The 20,050-nt window shown below is 38.6% G+C and overlaps 1 protein-coding gene across 1 annotated transcript; it reads right to left on the bottom strand.

Annotated features, from left to right (window-relative positions):
* Positions 1–11: 11 nt before the first annotated feature.
* On the bottom strand, positions 12–19,608 carry Naa30 (N-alpha-acetyltransferase 30, NatC catalytic subunit). Its single transcript, XM_021659067.2, has 5 exons — positions 19,466–19,608; positions 18,466–19,219; positions 13,595–13,718; positions 11,144–11,199; positions 12–3,353 (listed from the first exon to the last, which is right to left on the bottom strand). Exons 2-5 carry the CDS (start codon positions 19,216–19,218, stop codon positions 3,216–3,218), a joined length of 1,071 nt encoding a protein of 356 aa, XP_021514742.1. The 5' UTR covers position 19,219; positions 19,466–19,608; the 3' UTR covers positions 12–3,215.
* Between the last annotated feature and the right edge of the window lie 442 nt (positions 19,609–20,050).

Genomic DNA, 20,050 nt, shown 5'->3' with positions numbered 1-20,050 from the left:
AAATGCAAACACAACTTAACCATACTTTATTTGACTGTATCTTATTCAGACAGCTTGCACATTTCAAATCCCATTAAATCTCTCTCTCCAAAAGGATAGGGGTCAATAGGAGATTATGAAGCAATATGCCCAGTCATTAAACAGCAGTCCATTATTTTTGAGATACACGTGATAGTTCAGATACTCAAATCATGTGATGGCAATATAACTTATGGTTATGTTTTTACAAACCTGAAAGCCCTGGACATTATAGCACTCATTCTAGTGATGTAGAGGTGTACTGAAAAGTCACTGGTGTACTACCAACCTGATTTCCTCTATGCTCCTGAAAAGTGATGAACACCATAATAAATATACACAACCAATCTTATACATGGCAACCAATACCTTAACACAGGGCACACTACGATTTCAGACATGACAAACTCCTTTCCAGAGATCTGTCTCATGTGTGTACAAAGAAATTTGGAGAAGGGGCAGAAAAATGTTAAAACCAACTTTTTAATACTAAGCTTATTTTGCTGGCTTCAACATCAAGCACTAATTTTTTTTTTATGATCTGTGGACTTTGATTATTCCATAGTTAATATGTAGTTTTATCCCAATGTAAGGGAATATATTCAGCTCATACATCAAGACTGGTAGCATACCCATTAGCTTTCTTCAATACTAACATATATAGCTTCATGGTAGCATGTATTAAATGTTCAACAGTATCAACTGCCAAACCAGTGTCAGTGGATAGTACAGTTAGTCTTAAAGAGGCAGCACCCCACTAAAAGAAAGTTGCACCAATTTTGCTCAGTTTTAGCCAAGTGAACCCACTGTCAATTATAAATGGAACCACTTAAAGCTGATTTAGGAAAAATGAAAGCCTACTATCAAATTAATATTTGAAGTTATTTCAACTTGGAAAGTTTTAATTTTGTTACTAGGTTATCAAACTAGAGGTTAATCTTTTAGAAAAAAAAAGTCAAGTAATTAAAAACATCAATGTATACACTGATACTCAATATGTAGCCATCCATTGAGCAGCACTGTAATGATCAGATATTTTAGTCACATAGTTAAGGTCATCAGACAATCAGTTCAGTTAATTCAGCAAATCTGAAGTTAAAGGTAGTAATGGTACTTTCACTGACAACCTAGCAAGAACAAAACTTCTGAACTGATAAATTTAGCATGTATCTACTTTACAACTATACCCATTAGAGTGATTCAAGAAAATGTATGTTCATCAACAATTCATACTTATGCATCAGCAAATCAAAACAAAATCTGATGTCAAGTATACTGTTCAGCTACATTCCTTCACCATGAAAGTAAAAACAGGGGCTCATGATGACTGGCATTCTTCTAAATGCTGAAGCCTAAATTAAGTTTGACCAGAACAGACTCAAAATGGTTAGCAGAAAAGCTGAGTACTATGTGGTCATCACATTTTTAATATTACCAGAATTCTGCATTAAACTTTAAAGAGCAATATAAAATGGAAAGACACATTTTCTTAAAAATAAGGAACTATAAATGATCCCACCAGCAGGAAGTTTTTATTTTCAAATATAAACTGTGCATCTTTATTTTAAAAGTACTTGTTACCATGTTCACTTTCAAAATACTATACTGAGCAAAGAGCAGCTTTCCTTTAAAAAAAAAAAAGCGACAAACTTTCCTGAAAAGGGGCCTTTACCAACTGTTAATGGAGGTAGGGTTTTAAAAAAAATACAGTAATTACAGCCATAAAATAAAATCCAAACCAAGTATTAGAGCAGAAGAAAAGCATATTCAACTGAAAATAACAACATGAATGCCAGATTCCTTAAAACATTTTCCAGAAAATGCATCTTTTTCCTTATGAGTGCTTAGGTGTTCTAGTTAAAGAAATTATCCACCACAGGTTTACTCAAAACAGTGAGCTAAAATTTGTTAACATTACACTGATTAGCCAAAATTCATTTATTTAACTAATAAACACCTTGGCTGCTCAGAAAACCCAAAGAACTCATTAAAAATTTTTTTTCATCCCACTCTTCTTTCTGGAGGAACAAAGCAAAGGTTTCCCCAAGAATCTGCTATTGAGTGAAAAAATAAATGCAGTTTAAAACAGATACAATGTTCCTTGAAATTTCATTTCTAAGACAAAGAACCAAAAGTGAAATATTTTCAGAAATGGAAGCAATGTGAATTCAAATGAAGTAAAAAGCAAAACAAAAACAAAAAACAAAACAAAATTCCCCAGCTACTTTATAGAAGCTGTTCTTCACAGCTTAGCAATCACTTTGATTAAATAAAATCATACCAATTTACATTAATTTTCTATTCTTTTCCAAAAATTCCCCTATTCTCAAAATACAAAAACAAAAAAGTGCATCCAAACCCCACAAATCCCAGCTCCATCCCTTTAAGCCATTTCTCAGTTTCCCAAGGAGAGTCAGCTTCTTACTGTAAGGAAAGAAGGGACATCTAAAGCAAACCACTGTCACTCACCTGGAAAAACTGTCCAAATTATAAAAATCTGAAATAATTTATTATCAAATTTAGAATTTAAATAAAAACAAGTTTGCTTGCAAAGGTATTAAAGAAAAAGAAAAGACAGCATGCATTCAAAAACTAGAGATGAAGACAAGAATACTTATCTACACAGGCACTGGCAGACGCAATTTAATTGTCATCTTTACTCATTGTAAGACAAATTCCACCCTACACTTTTCATCCACTAATCACTGAGGTACTAATATTCAAGAATGGAAAATTTAATATTGAAAAAATAAAACCTAAATTGAAGCTTTTCCCTCACCCCCTTCAGAAAACTATGGCAGATTTTGTGTGAAATGTTAGCATACTTAAGAGACTTTTACAATCTACATTGGCTTCTTTAAGGACAAAATTCATGTCCCACTTAACTGATTCTGTGATAAAATGATCACTATGGAAATAGCACTGTCAGCAGACTTTGCAAATGAACAACTCTTGGCTACTAACTGGCACATCCTGTTGGTACCAAAAGAACTCTTGAAGTTTAAAACAATCTCATTTAATTCAGAACAAATGCGCCATGCCAAAGTGCAACAAATATTGTGCGACACTCAATGGACACTGACAGATAACAGCTGCATGGGAATTACTAAATCCACCTGCAAAGCAATTCTGCACAAATTGCATTGCATGCAAAAGTCACTTCCATGTGGGTGGAGCCGTTCCTTGCTGTCAGTCTCTCAGCGCAGCCACAGTTTAAGTCGCAGTGCGTCAACTCCATTTAAATAGTATCTGAACAGCCTCTTATCTCGAACAAAACCAAGGTTTTCATAAAGTTTCAAAGCAGACTTATTTGTTATTTCTGTTTCCAAAACAACCTTCAAAAAAGGAAAAAGCTTGTTATAATTTCATAATTAAAAACTGACAAAGTATATAAGCAGATCAAACATTTTTAAAATTAGATTTGTTAAAATACTATGATAAAAAGGTACTGCTGTACAGAAAAAAAATCATCAAAATAATAACAGTAATTATTTTTGAGTCAAGATGGGTGAAATCACTGAGACCTTTTCTCTTGATTTTTGTGATGTCTCAACTTTTAGGACTTGGACAACAAAACAATGATTTTCCTGTGAAGAAAACTAAGGTGTTCTATTAACCTGGAAACAACTCCACATTGGTATAAAGCAGTGGTTCTCAACCATAACACTGTGACCCCTTAATTCATTTCAGTTCCTCATGTTGTAGTGACTTCCAACCATAAAATTATTTTCATTACTAGTTCATAACTGTAATTTTGCTGCTGTTAGAAATTGTATCATAAATATTTGATAAGCAGATGGTCTTAGGCAACCCTTGTGATAGTCATAGGCCCCCTCCTCTATGTCCCCAAAAGGGTCACAACCCACAGACTGAGAACCGCAGGTCTAGAGTCTGGACTAGTCTGCAAACTACAGGAATTGAGCCAAACATCTTAATGATGTCCGCTTCCATATATAACATTTCCCTGGTGGGTGAGGATAAAGCTTAGTGTAGAGTGCTTGTCCAGCACACAGAGAAGGGTTTGGAGCCAATCTTCAGCAAAGAATCAAAGGGCGGAAGGTGCTAAATAAAGAGGAAAAGAGGAAGGGGGGAGAAAGAAGGTAAGTTTTATTGGAACATGGCTATGCCCATGTGTGCACATGCCTATGGCTCCTTTATTGACAGAGAACGAGCTAAACAGTTGTCACAAAAACCCATGGCTTATAAAGCTTCAAATATTTAGTATCTAGCCTTTTGCAGGAAAAAAAAATGTATTAAACCTAGACCAAGGGAATTTAAACATTAGGATCCATCAGTCCCCTTTTGGGATGATTACAAGTTTGCTGAGGGCTAGGAAGGGTAAGCTACTTGCTGCACAAACATGAGGACCTAAGTTCAGGTCTCTATAACTCACATAAAAGTCAGCTGTGAGGGAGTGGAGACAAGCAGATCCGTAAAGGTCACTAGCCAGTCTAGCCAAATCAGTAAGCTACAGGTTAGATGAAGAGACCGTGTCAAAAAAAAATAAAAGCTTATATTATGGTTTTGAGCCTAGCCTTTAACGGCTGAGCCATCTCTCCAGCCCTGCTCAGATGTAGCCCATGGCAGCTCAGTGTCCAAGGGGGTTCCCTAGTAAGGGGAAGAGGGACTGTCTCACATGAACTCAGTGGCAGGCTCTTTGACACACACCCCCCCTCAGAGGAGCAGCCTTACCAGGACATAGAGGAGGACAATGCTGCCAGTCCTGATGATACCTCATAAGCTAGGGTCCGATAGAAGGGGAGGTAGACCTCCCCTATCAGTGGACTTGGAGAGGGGCATGGGAGATGAGGGAGGAAGCATGGGATTGGGAGGGAATGAGGGAGGGGGTTACAGCTGGGATGCAAAGCAAATGAAATGTAATTAATGTAAAAAAATAAAAATTTAATTAAAAAATAAAGGCTGGTGATGGCAAAGCAGGCGAAGATGTGTACAGAGCAAGCCTGGCAACCTAAGCCTGACTGTGGGAGCCCACATAATGGTGTACGAATAAAACTGCCTCTACAAAGTTATCTCCACAAGTGTGCAAAGGCATATGCAATCTCACATCATAAACACACACACACACAATAATAATTAAGATAAATACGGCAGAAAACAACCAAAGAAGATACTCTCTGTTGGTCTCAGATTTCCAACTTGCATGCACACCCACATGCACATACATCTGTGTGTGTGTGTGTGTGTGTGTGCGTGTGTGTGTGTCACACACAGAGGCCTAACACAGGACCCACACATTTGCATTTTAAACAAATTACCAGCTGATATTGATGTCACTGAGATATTTTGGTCTAGATATTACTCAGACCAAAACTTACCAGAGGATCACAGAGTATTACATTCCACTTGAGTGTTTTGGACTATCAATGAACTGGTGGCTCTGACAACATAGAGCTGATACTTCTGAAAAGTATGTGCCCTTCTTATTCCTACTTCCCTCTACCTAAACACCCTCTTCCCTCCCAACTTTTATAAACGTTTTGCTCTATTTGTCCTTTCTATTGATCCTCACCTGTGTCACTGAGAAGCATCAACACATTGAGCCACAGTTATGTTAGGATGTCATAACCTTTATACATTTAGAGTGAGGGAAAAATGAAGAAGTACAATAAACAAAATCAGAGCAAAGCACATGAGGATCTTTCTGTTCTATCTTGGGTAAGAATTCAAGTGACAGAGAGAAAAGATAGAACCTCATTTTGCTATATACGAACCCACTGAGGACCTGCACACCTCTGCATCTCAGTGAGAGGTTCTTCATCACACCACCCTGCTCCTCAACCTGAAACCCATGAGTCTTGAACTCTTTTCTCTCCACTCTCCTATACCAATCCAAGTACAGAGTACTGTCAATTCTGCCTCCCAAATTTTCTCACAAAGTGGTCCTCTTATTTTTATTTCATACTGACAGCACCCTAAACTGCCACCAGCTCAACAAGTCTCCCATTTTCTACAAGTTGATCCTCTCATAATTTCCTAACTAAAATGACTTATTGACTGTGTCCTTAAAACAAACTTAATAATCTAAAACTTATCTGAAGCTAAAAGACCCATCAAGATATGGCTTCCATGTACATCGTCAGTTTCACTCTAAGTCTCCCTCTTCCTCCTCTTCATCTTCAACATTAAACTGTCTACCAACCACAATCTATTTCACCTCCATTGTTTTTAACATCTCCAAGCTTTTAACAATGCAATATGACACCATCTACAAATGTGTTGAACCAAACTCACAGCTATTCTGAAACATGTGGTCTCTATACAAGTTGGATACATTTTCTGGATTAGACCTTTCATATAAACTATCTTCTCTTCTGTCTGAAGAATGGTCTTTCTGTCCTCCTAGATTCTGGCCTGGTTGCTAACAGATTCAGTAGAATGCAAGTTTCCTTTTACATTGCTCTACAACACTACACTTCTCCTATGGCATCCTCCAATGCTCGCTAACTATATCAATTCTAGCCAGTGAGCTAAAGAAAGGTAGGGAACACTGTATACCTTCCAGCTGCTTCCTTTGCACCTAACATCTGCCCACACACAGAAATTTCTCATATTTGTTAAATGAGTCCTTAGTACCTTTCATTATATGACATATATTGAATATGCACTAGAACTATTAACATGCTTTTTAAGATGACCAGAATACCTGAAGAGAAAGCATCATTTTCCAAAGGCCTATGCAAGTAACTAATAAAAGTAATCACATGATAAACCAAAATCTTTAAAATTCCAAAATCAAGTAATTATTTCAGTATCAAGTGGAAATGTTTCTAGGAAGGCTTAAATACAAGTCATGAAGAAAATTTATTTATTTATTTATTTATTTAAAAATTAAGTCAGTTTCTCTCTTCTTAGGGAAAAAAAAATAGAAGCTATAGGCTAAATATGATAATACACACTTTTAATCCTAGCAGAGGCAAGAGATCTCCATAACCACTGAGCTAGCCAAAACTACATAGTGAAAATTTGCTATGAACAAACAAAATTTAAGTTTTAATAATGAATGCTATTAAAACTAGAACAAGTTTTCAGATATGAATAATTCTCTTGGGAAATTTTTGGAATTCTTGTTACTAGGTCAAATCTCTAATTATGAGTAAACTGTATTAAAGATTTGTTTATTATTTATACAACATTCTGCCTTCAAGTGTGCCTGCACACCAGAAGAGGGCACCAGATCTCATTATAGATGGTTGTGAGCCACCATGTGGTTACTGGGAATTGAACTCAGGACCTTTGGAAGAACATCCAATGTTCTTAACCTCTGAGCCATCTCCCCAGCCCCAATGACTAAACTGCTTAAAAAAGGCAATTTAATTTGAAAAAAAAAAAAAAGCTAAGGTTACCACAATGCAAAATTATTAACTTATTCACAGTAATAAATAGTGAAAAAAAAGTTTTAAAGGATAGCTACATTTATTTAGACAGCAACCTCAAGAAATAGACATGGTTATCTATATCAGTGGTTCTCAATCTATGGATCATGATCCCTTAAACTAACTTCTATCTCCAAAAATATTTAATAATGATTCATAACAGTAACAAAATTAATTATGCAGTAGCAATGAAAATAATTTATGGTGGGGGTCAACACCACAAGAGGAACTATATTAAAGAGCTGCAGCATTAGGAAAGCTGAGAACCACTGATCTATACTTTAAGGATGAATGAAACTCAAGAAAGTCAGTAAACAGGCTGGATAGATCACTGGCTAAGAGCACTCACTGGCTACTCTTCCAAAGGTCCTGAATTCAATTCCTAGCACCCACATGGCAGCTCACAACCATCTATAGTCCCATGAGATCCAATGCCCTCTTCTGGTGTGCAGATGTACATGAAAACAAAACACTACTGATATATATTAAATAAATAAACAAATCTTTTAAAAAGAAATCCAGTAAACAAAAACAAACTGAAGTCCAAGCATAAGCTACAACTTCATAGTAACCAAGCTTCAGTTCCCTCCCCCCCACACACACACACATTATTTCCCAGGGGAAGATAAAGCAGTGAACACAAGTTCTAATCAACCAGGGCCAGGGGCTCTAGGTTCACTTTCACTAATAATTAGCAACCTAAAATATTCTAAACCAGTGCTTCTCAACTTTCCTAACACTACAACCCTTTAATACAGTTTCTGTAGTTCCTCATGTTGTAGTGACCCCTAATCATAAAATTACTTTTGTTACTACTTCATAACTGTAATTTTGCTGTCACAAATCATAATGTAAACATCTGATGCAAGATAAGAACCACTGCCCTAAATGTATATAAAGGTAACTACAACTACACAGATACAACTTAAGTGTGGTTACAAGTTGAATTCTAGGGCTGGAGAGATGGCTTAGCAATTAAGAACACTTGCTGCTCTTTAGAAGACCGAGTCATTCTTTTGGCTTCCTAAGACATACATGGCATACCTACATATACACATACAAAATAAAATCTTCAAATATATATACATACACATATGTATAGATATTTGAATTCTGGCTTGTTACTATCCTAATAGATTAACTAAGCCCAATTATATTTTAAAAAATGACACAAATGGCTACTCTAATTAAAATATAAAGATTTTCTTAGTACATTCAATATTTCCTTCTTAGAAAGATCATGTATTCCTTAACATAGTAGGATATACTAAGAAAAAAGTATTTTTCAACATTTTATCACTTCATCTCTTATAAACATTTTTTTTTTAAATCTAGGTTTATACTAGACATTTCCTACAAAGCTTCTCTTTTACTTTACATAGAAGCATGAAAGAAGAAGCCAAAAGAAGATTCTGGGTTTTTCTGATCTAAAAGAAACAATGAGGGGCTAAAGGCATGCCTGGGTGGTTAAAAGCATGTACTGCTCTCACAGAGGACCCCAATTCAGTTCCCAGAACTAGTATCAGACAACTCACAATTATCTGTAACTCCAGTTCTAACGGGCCTACTCTTCTGACCTTCTTGACCACCTTTATACATTATTTGACTGGCCAGCTGACTAGCAGGCAGGCAGGCAGGCAGGCAGACACATGCACACACAGGTACATACATACACACATTTTTTTTTTAAAGCTTAATGAGTTTGATTCTCTTTAACAGAGAAATATAATTACAGTGATGATCCACCAATTCTCCTAGGAATAAACTATTATGTAGATAAGCCAAACTGGCACAATTTAGACAGCACTTTTTAATACTGTAGGCTGGAAGCTCACAGAGAGCTCAACTGTGACCAGTTATCTGGCTCCCTGCGGACCTTGACTAGGTCTGGCTGATAAATGAAATGGTAACTATTGTTCTGTACAACAGTTAAAAGCAGAATTAACAATTTCACACAAAGTGAAAGAGTCACAGAAGATGCTTAAGAAATTAATGTGTCTCACAGTGAGTTCTTTAAATAAGCCAAACCATTAATTCACTCAAGATCCTTGTGGTATGCAGCCAGTGAGATGGCTTAGTGAGTAAAGGTGTCTGCTACTAAGCCCGGCTGAACTGATGAGGTCGAAGTTCAATGAGATCCTATCTCAAAATTTAAGGTGGAAAGTGATTAAGGAAGACAACCAATGTCAACCTATGGCCTCTACATACACATACACATACACATACACATACACATACACATACACATACACAGACGCACACATAGACACACACACATCAAATAGATAAATAACAGCATCCAATCCTAAAATGCATTATAAAATTAAGATTTAACCACATACTAACAGTATTTTCAAAATCTCCATAGCCTATCTTAGAAGCTTTGAAAAAAATCTGGTTGCAACACTTATTCAGTAAGTAACCATCTTGCCTCACAGGCAATGACTAATATAACTCATGAAAATCTTACTCCAGAAACAAAGTAGTTCCTGGTCCTAAGCATCACTGTTCACAAAAAATAATTCTCAGCAGCAGAAAATCAAAATATAGTATCAACTTAAAGATTTCTCCAAACTGCTAAGCAACTTCTATAAAACCTAAAAAGTATAGCTTCATGAAAATATGATTAAAAAAATGTGAATGTTGTCAATAACCAGCTTTCAGTACAAAGGACACAGTTAAGGAACAAGATGGTAGGAGGAATTTTAGTAAATACACAGAGACAGGCTATTTATACCAAAAAACTTTGCTTTAGTAGGCCACACTTCTATAAGCCAGGTATTCTGGAGACTGAAGCGGGATAATAGCAAGTTTCAGGCTAGCCTATACTACACTGTAGGCCAGCCTGAAATAAAGACCCTGTCTCATACAACAACACAAAACAAAAATCCTCCACTTTAGAAAGTTATCAAAACCCTTACTAAGGTTAAAGAAAATAAATCACCGAATTCCGTGCACCTGACATCTTTTCTAATAGTAAAGACATGTGCCGAGCATCCGTACAAGCCTCTAATCCCAGCATTTGAGAAGTTAAGGCAAGCGCTACCTTGAACAACATAGTTCCAGGCCAGCCAGGGCTACATAGTGAGACTGTGTTAAAAGACAAAAAAAGTAACTTTTTTCAAAAGATAATGCCATTTGTGCTGCTCATGAATTAGTACAATAACAACTTTCTTAGTTGTCACTGCTGTTAGAAAAGTATTCCTTCTTTAGTGTAAAACTATTCCTACTTACACTGTACAATGTTAACATCCCCAGTTATCCCCAGGATTTACTAAGCATGTGTGAAACATAGGGCTATAAGAATAAAGAAATTACAGACAAAAAGAGGCCTTACAGACAAGATGAAGAAAAATGTGTTCTTACATTAATACGCAAACAAGCTGTTCATTATTTAATAGATACATTTTCCTAGAGTGAAATGTTCTCCACACAAGTTTAGCTTTCCCATGTTTAAATGACTCAGCTGATAGCAAAGCTTTTGAATCTTACTGAGTATGTTTAGATTTTACTCTGTATTATAAGTAAATCCAAGTCCATTATCTTAAATTTTACTCTAGATCACAATTATTGTTGTTTCTAAACAAAATAACATTTTTTTCTACTAGCTGCATCTGTGTAGTAGGCCTACAATAAAACTTGTGGTATTATTACTACAGAATGTTGTAAAACTTATACTATCCAGTAGAATCCTGCCCAGTACACCAGGATTAAACACTTTAAAGACTCACCTCATCACAGTCTCCTTCAACCATGGCATATATAGCTTTCTTTACCAAGTTAGTACCTAGAATATAGATCTGAGTATTAATGAAGGAAAAATGTAATTAATTTCTTAAAGAATCTAAATTATGATAATCATAATTGCAAAGAAATGTCAAATAGTAGGATTTATCTTGAATGTATATATACTGATCACCTTGAAGTAAAAAATAAACCATGTATCAGCTGGAAGAAGCCCAGGGAACCTCCACATAGCAATAAGGCTGCCCTGGAAAGACTATCTCCTGATATATCCCCTTTTCTTGGGTGTAATTTTTAGCTCCAAGCAGAAGTTTGTATTGTTACAAGATACTGGAAAAGGTAAGAGGGGAAGCTAGAATAGAGGAACCCAGAATTTCATGAGCTAGCAAGAAGCTACTAAATAACCAGAGCTGATTTTGTCAAATGTCATCCAAATCTATGGACACACAAGGCAAACAACCTAACATGGACCACAGGGGCCAAGACAAAAGCAGCTGCAGTAAAATTTAGTGAGCCTGGCAAAACAAAGCCAGCACTCTACTCATGTGGGTGGTATGTCTAGAAAATTTTGTCATAACTTTAAGTCATATATATATATATATATATATATATATATAAAACATTAAAAGAAATAACTGCCAAATGAGATTTTAAGAAGGACAAATTATGCCAGGTGTGATAGTTTACACCTTTAGTCCTAGCACTTTGGAGGCAAGGTTGATGGACCTCTGTAAGTTCAAGGACATTTTGGTCTACAAAGACTTCTTCGCCAGCCAAAGCTACACAGGAGACCCTGTCTCAAAAGAAGACAAATTCTATTTTTAAATTTTATTTTTAAATTCTATTCTATTTTTCTCTTTGTTTTCAAACCAGGCATGTAAGTATGTACACATCTCAAGAGGCAAGGCCAAGATGTGACCTTAAAACAACAGTTTCTACCACTGGAATCTGCCAATCAAGAATACTGTTTATGAATCCTTAGCTCTTTCCAAAAGCACTAAAGTTTCAAATTTGTCTCTAAAACAAACCAAATTCATAACAAATTTTTGTAGAAAGCCATTAACCCTGTCCAAAAACAAAGTCCATTACCTTTTAAATTAGCTCAGCAAGTGGTATTTGGAAGGAATGTGTTTAAGCCCAGCAGTTTAATGAAAAAATGGACACTATAACCAAATGTCAAACAAATAAACAAAACCCTAATATATTTACAGGGATTTCTCATGACATGATCCTGACTTCCAAAGGATTCAATATGAGTATTAGATAGTAACATCTATATTCTTTTAAAGCTGTAAGTAACAAAACTGCTAATAGTACTAGTAGCAGCAAATAATATTTTATGAACATGGACTTCGCCTAAAATGTAAAATCCCTTATTTTACACATCCCAAAAAGCATTTCTCCATCTGATTCTCCATTGTAAAAAAGAGTCAGCAGGTACTAGACACCAGGACAGTAGGTCTAACTAGGCTTACAAAACAGGCAACAGGGAAAGTCTCACCAACAAGACTGTCAAGGAGGGCTCTAACCATCTTCTTTCAAACCATCTAGATGATTCTGAAGACAGTTAAAAACATTATATATACTGACCCAGAGATGGCTAAGCAAGGGATCAAACCAGGCCCCTGGGACCCACAAAATAGAAGATTCCCACAAGCTGTTCTCTGACTTCTTCTCATGTACTTTATCACATACACACACACAGAGAGACAGACACACACGCACAAAAAAAAAAAAAAAAGAAAGAAAAAGAAAACAAGGAATGCAACTTTTAAAAGGGTTAAGAACATGAATCTTGGAATAGTAAAAAATAATTAGCTTTTTTGGGGCTCTCAAAACAGGCTTGATGATTACCATTAGGTAATGATAACAACTACTCCATAATTTTAGCTTTGGTAAAGTCCACTGAATTCGAGAACAGAAGCTGGTGTTAAATGTCCTCATAACTCTCTAAAAAAATAGGAATACTTCCTCCAGTACTGAATATAATACAAAGAACTCTGAAAGTGATTATTTTAAAAACCCTGAAGATAAAAACTGATTACCTGCTACTTGTTAAAAAGACAATCTTTCAAAAAAACATTAATTTATAAAACCTATTTTTAATGATGTTTTGAAAATGTTGGGGAAAAAAAAAAAAACAATCTTTAAGGACTGTGAGATAGCCAAGTAGGCACAAGTGCTTGCCTCTACTGCCTGATAATGAGTTCGATCCCTAGAGCCCATGTGAGAGAAGATACCTCACTCCCAAAGTTGTCCTCAGCCACATGTATAACCATATATACACACAGACACACAATAAATTCATAAAAAAAAATTAAAACTCTTCTTCCCTTACCTTGAAGTTTATTCCTGCATATGGACTTTTAAAGCTTTTGTTTCAAAACACGAAAATGAAAATTATTTATTCAACCTTTGTGAAATAACATTTTCCTTACCAATGCCATTTCTCCTGTATTTGGAATCCACGGCTAACATGGCTATATAACCTCTGCGGAACATCTTTTTGTGCATATCCAACTTGCAAACGATGGCACCTACACACTCCTCCCCTACCATGGCCTTAAAAATAAACAAACAGTTATGAAGAACACATTGCCATCAGGTACTGCAAAATTACCAAGGGAAAACAGCAACTGACTCTTGGTCAGCATTTTTGAGAGACCAGGAGAACTCCAGAGCAAGACAGTAATCACAGAAAGTTCCAGAAAACTGAATCTCAACTCTTCAAACTTCTAAAATTCAAACGTTCTTCAGAGTATGATTTTTTTTAATGCTTATTAATGCCTTCAGGCCAGGGAGATACAATTTGTATAAGATAAAGCACTCAAGAATTCTTAGAGACTACACACCAAGTGCTCATAAATAAAATAGTTTGTAATAAAGACCTATTTACATTTTGGAAAGAAGGAGTAAGTGAACAAATTATTTTAAAGAAAAGTCTACTTATTAGAATACAATAAAATACAGTACAAGTTACCCATCAGCAGATGATTACAAAAAATATTTACTGAAAGATAAATATAAAACATAATATAACTGAAAATACACCTGACAGTTAACTTTGATGAAGAAAAAAGTACCAAACATTTATTCAGAAAAAGCACTATTTAGAAGGTATTACTTAGAGCCCACTCATAATGTACTTTAGCACTACAAAAACTATTTTCAGTATATTCCAGACAGTATGGGTCATATCATAAAGCATTCAATAGCTTGCACTCAGTAGGCTACAATTCTGAGTCAGAAGGATCCTTAAGTTCAAGGCCAGCTTGCTCTACACAGAAACATGCTGTCCCAAATACACACACACACACACACACACACACAAACACATGCAAAATTCCAATCTTTACATTAGTGTAATAGAATACTATAACTTATTTATAGTTTAATGAAACTATCAGGTTATCAGTGTTAAAGGCTAACTGTTAAATAATGCTGACAACTCATTTTGGTATTTCAGTATTGTCAAAGCAAATACTTTCAAGTATTTCAAAACTGCTAAAAAGTTCTAATAGTATATTCTGAAAAATATAAATAGGACGGTATCTCAGCAAGCAGTATTTGTTTTGTAAATTAACTTTCCAAAAATACCTATTTCAACACCATCAGGAATTAATCAAAAAGCTAGTAAGCAAAGCCTAGCATATACTGATTATCTGTTTTAGCATGAATTTATTATAACATTTTGTGGTCTATTATTTAATAAGTTTCCTCAATTTCTTTTTTTGGGGACAGAGAGGGGTGTTTCACGATAGGGTTTCACTGTGTAATGGCCCTGGCTGTTCTGGCTTTGTAGACTTGGCCACCCTTGAACTCACAGTGATCCACCTGAGTGCTGGGATTAAAGGTGTGTGTCACCACACCCAGCTCTCAATTCCTTTTTAAGTAAACTTTGAAAAAGTCTTTGTAGGCAAGATAACTTTAATCCATTTCACATAAACCTGAACTAGATTAAAAGGAAATTCTTTTGAATGAATCTTAAATTCAATAACTGATAATAGCTCATCCCATTGTCTCATTCCATAATTATTCTGGGCCAAAAAAAAAAAAAAAAAAAATTTCCATTTTGTTTTCTCATTCATAACATATCAATTTACTTTCTTTTTGTATTAAGACCTGAAACAAAGACAAAAGTTATCTAAATGAACAATTCTGACAGCCTTTTTAATGCTGAGGAATGAACCAAGGCAGGGCCAATAACATGCATGTACTCATCACTGAGCTCCATGGCCAACCCTACTAATACCTTCTTCTGATCTGGACTGTCAAATATATGGACCTGTGTACACATATACATAAAGTTATCACAGACCAAATTATGTACCTGTAACAACAGCCAGGGGAAAAAAAAATTGCCCTGACCTAGTAAGCTAGCTCATGTGAAATGAAAATACAAAGACCATAGGACAGCTATATTGTAAAGTTAATAAAACCACTCAGAAAGAAAAATTCAAATGAGTAAATATAGCTAGACAATAATTTCACACTACACCAGACTTTCAAATATTTATCCTGACCATGTAACTTACCAAACAAAACATTACGTTATTATTAACTTAGCAAACACATTGCTTCCCAAATTTAAGAATGTAAAAGAATAAATCAAGTTGTGCATATTATCTAAAAACAAAAACATGATGACTTGCTCATTATGAAAATCAATTATTACAATTTTTCTTAATAAACTGCTTATCAACATTTACAACAATCACTAAATTACTTACTGAATTTTCCAAACAAAAGCTGCTGTACACATTTTGAAGTATAGTAGCAAATCTCTGCTTTAACTTCACAAAGCTAAAAGCCTGTCAAGTCTCTATAGAACTATGAAAAATGTGTATTGCAAAATACAGATTCCCAAATTCCAGAACACTACAAAGAGAACACTGGAGGGCACCAGAAAGTTAAATTTAGAACAAATAAATGAAAATACTGTAGTACACTGTTAGTCATAAATTTAAGAACTTCCAAAAAAACACCGAAACTGTGAAAATTCTACGAACTATAAAGGGGTAAAGCTTATGGTAATTGACAGTGACTCATAATTTGTACTGGTTTCTATTTTCCACAGTGTTAACAAATATTAGGAAGAATTTTAAGAAACTCGTTTTTATGACTCAACCAAGTATAGGCAATTTTTAAGGTTTAACCTCACATAACTCTGTATGGTCTATTACATGTTAGCCTGGGGCATTCTGGAGGTTCTAAGCCCCTAAAACTGATGTTTAAAAGGACAACTGCCTCTTGGTGGAGATAGCTTTGTGCCATGATGAGTTTCATAAAATAGGTCAAGGGTAGGTCATGGCTCCAAATCTTATTTGTCATCATTACAGGTCAGGAAGCCTGGATTCTACCTTTACCTCTCTGCTACTGAATAGATTTGAACATTATACATCACCACGATTTTTATTTCCATTAAAAAAATAAAGGTGGGTCTACATTATCTCTAGGGTTGTCCTTTCAGATATAATTTGAAAAAAATTAAAAAAAATTAGTATTAGTAAAAATTAGTTCTTATGGGAAATTCAATTTGAAACCATACCAATGTGAAAGATCTAGTTGTAACCTGCCTGTTGTATAACTAGTTTGCTAGCTCTAGAGTCATGCTCCATACTTTCATATGAGAAACTTTAGAAGCAAGCTACTTGTACACATTTCAACTTCTAAATAGTCATAATTTAATGTTAAACTTTGGCTAGTGAAGGCTGAAGTACAAATTAACTGGCCAATTAAAAGGGATCTATATAACAGACTGAAGTTTACCATAGTCTAAAATGCCAGAAAAACAGAGGTCTAGATAGAACATGACTCAAGCCCACTATCACTGAGCCACATCCTCAGTTTAAAATATGACTCCATTACACATTACACACTCCATTTGTGGTTTACCTTACAATTAAATCAATCCACAATTTTGAAGAATGGCATTTGATGAGATCTATAACAGCGTTGTAAGTACTGCCCCAAACTCACTGACATGTCTTAGCACTTTTTTGTTTTTTTTGAGTCAGGGTCTCTCTATACAGCACTGGCTGCCCTGGAACTCAAAGTATGGACCAGGCTGGCTTTGAACCACCACATCCAGCAGAGCTCCTCTCTAATACAACACTCTAAGAATGCACACGCACACACTTTCTGGAACACTAAGCAGTACCTAAAGTTTAAACAAATGTTCTAACATAAAGCTGAAGCCTAATTAACAAGGAAGCTAGCTAGCAAGCTACCAGTATCTCCACTATCCAGCAGTATTTCTGGATCACCACCACGCTGTGGAAGCAACCACAACCACACGACTTGAAATCTTGTCAAAACATGAAGAAGAAGACTGAGTGCAATTAAGTCAAGGTTAAAACAATAAATAGTGGCAGCTTAACTCTCTTAAGAAGCCCGCTGCCTTTAGCAAATGTCAATGAATCTGTGCTGTGCTCACGGAACATAGCGTACACCTGAGGTCTAACGGTATCTAAGTTAAAGGTTTCAGACAGACCAAAACTGGGTCTGTGTAACTGTTAAGAGATTACCCGTGCTGGGAAGGTAAATATAATTATTCATCTCATCCAATAGACAAATCTGTTCTGCTTACATATATGTTTAAAAAAAACAAAAAGAAAGAAAAAACCTTCTGTTAGCTATACCACACACAAACCATGGTACCTTTTTGAATAGTTTCATACTTAAGTTTCCTACATCCCACAAAAAGGCCTTCTGTTCATGTTTCACGGGGCTCTCAGCCACCGGATGTGTTAGTGACACCTTCTGCAATGGCACACCTGAGCTCATGCTGACTCTAACTGTTTAACAGCCCTATTGAAGGAAACAATGTCCATAATCAATGAAAATGGCTCTGAGATTTCATTCCCCAATGTGGCCCACAGCAAGTTTACTGACAACCATGTCCGCCATGGTTTTCACCTTTACCGCACACAATCTTCCCTGATTATGGTTGTAACTAAAGCCTGAAAGTGAACAGAACCACGTTCCAATTAAATCACTGCAACGTGTTCTGAGGAGGAGGAAGGCTAAACATGATTAGAAGCCACTGTGAACAGGACAGAAGCCACTCCGGCATGTGAAACATGCTTTGCACGGGATTGCTGCTGTAACAACAGCAGTACCAAGCTGACCCAGATCACGAGCTCTTACCTTCCACACAGTAACTAAGAAAGTGCGACCTGTCGCGCTTCCCATCTGTAAGGTATGAAAATGAAGGATACATCCACTGCCACACACTGGGCCCTCACACTCCCTGCCCCAAGGGGCCAGGATCTCTGCCGGGCTCACCGTTTTCATTCCATGCACTTACCAAGAAACACAGCTGTGGCCAGTTGTGGATAAAATATCTATACGTATAAATGGAGTAGGGTTCAGACAGATCTTTGGTGATCAGTCTCATGATATCAGGCATTTGGAGCTCGGATTCATAGCGGACGTATCGTATCGTCCGATCCTCCCCGGGCTCGGCCTCCCTGCCCAGAGAGCTCCTTAAACTGCAGCCGGCGGTCAAAGACGAAGACAGCAGCCGCACCTGCTCGTCCTCCTCCTCCACCTCCGGGTCGTTGCCCTCCACCAGTCCATTTCGGGCCGCCGCGGGGTCGCTCGCCGCCGCTGCCTCTGGCCGGCCGGGGAGTGCAGTTCTAGCATTGTTGGGGACCGAGTGGGGAGCTCTCTCCACAGGGTGTCCCTCGGCTCCTTTTGTGGCAGTCACTTTGGGGGCCCCGTCGGGGGCGGCCGCCTCCGCTGCACTCAGAACCTTACTCTTGAGGGTCGCCGCGGCCCGGAGGTGTCGCAGTTCTGGGCCGATCAATCCGTTGAGCTGCTGCTGCTCCGGAGGCAGCTGCGGGCAGCGAAGGCAGGAACGCGCCTTGGCCCTGGCCGCCGCCTCGCCGCCCGCCGGGCTCCCGCAGCCGCCTTCGTGCTCCTCGTCGTCCTCCTCGTCCTCGCTGCAGCAAGCGAGCGCGGCCCCCGCCGGGAACGGGCAGCGGGGCTCGGCCGCCGCTGGGGCCGCAGGCGCTGGTGGTGGGAGGAGGCTGCTAGGCCCAGGCGGTACCTCCGCCATCCTAGAAGCGACACAGCCGAGAGAGGAGGCCATGAGAGGCGGCCGACCGGCGCCAGGCAGTGCGGACCGGCGGGCCGGGGGCGGCCGAGGCGGGGGGAACAAAGGCAGAAACCGTCCCTCACCGAGTGTCCCCAACGCCGCGCCGCCCCCACGCCGCCGCGCCGCCGTGCCGGCCACCGTCCCCGGCCGCCCGAGCCCCGCCGCCGGCCGTGTCACCGCCTCCCACCCGCCCCGCCTCGCGGCTCACCCCGCGCCGCTGCCCGCCGCCGCCGCTCCTTCCCCTCAGCCACCGCCGCCTTCGCCGCCGCGGCCGCTCCGCCGCCGCCGAGCCTCTCTCGCCCGGCCGCCGCCGCCGCCGCCGCCGCCGCCGTAAAGCGCCTCGCCTGTTACCCCGGGTAAAGTTTCCTGGGCCAAGCTTTACGACACTTCCCTGCCTGCCGGCTGCCGGGACAGAAAAGGGGCGTGGAGGGAGGTGACCTGGGCAGGGGCGGGGCCCGCGGAGTCTCCGCAGGGCTTCCGGGAGGCCGCGCGCCGGGGGTGGGTCTCCCGCGGCTCCGGCCGGCGGAAGTCGCCCGGCAGGCTCCCGGGAGGCCAGGCTGAGCACCCGAGGGCTGCGGGCTCGGACAGCCAGGCTCCGGCGCCTTTCGCCTCTGCGCTGGTACAACTTTCACTCTCACCTGGCGCGGGGAGCAGGGAGCCGCGGTTAAAACGGCAGCAAGCTCCGGACTGGACGGCGAAATAGAGGGAATGTAAAGCTTTGAGCTGTGCAGACGGCATGTTGCAGTAGGAAATCACCCGGTCGGGACAAAAGAACAGCTAGTCATCTTGCAGG

The sequence above is a fragment of the Meriones unguiculatus genome, chromosome 4, assembly GCF_030254825.1.
Source record: "Meriones unguiculatus strain TT.TT164.6M chromosome 4, Bangor_MerUng_6.1, whole genome shotgun sequence".
In the NCBI taxonomy this organism is placed as follows: domain Eukaryota; kingdom Metazoa; phylum Chordata; class Mammalia; order Rodentia; family Muridae; genus Meriones; species Meriones unguiculatus.
Note: the sequence above shows the minus strand (reverse complement) of the source record. Positions and strands in the feature narration are given on the sequence as shown.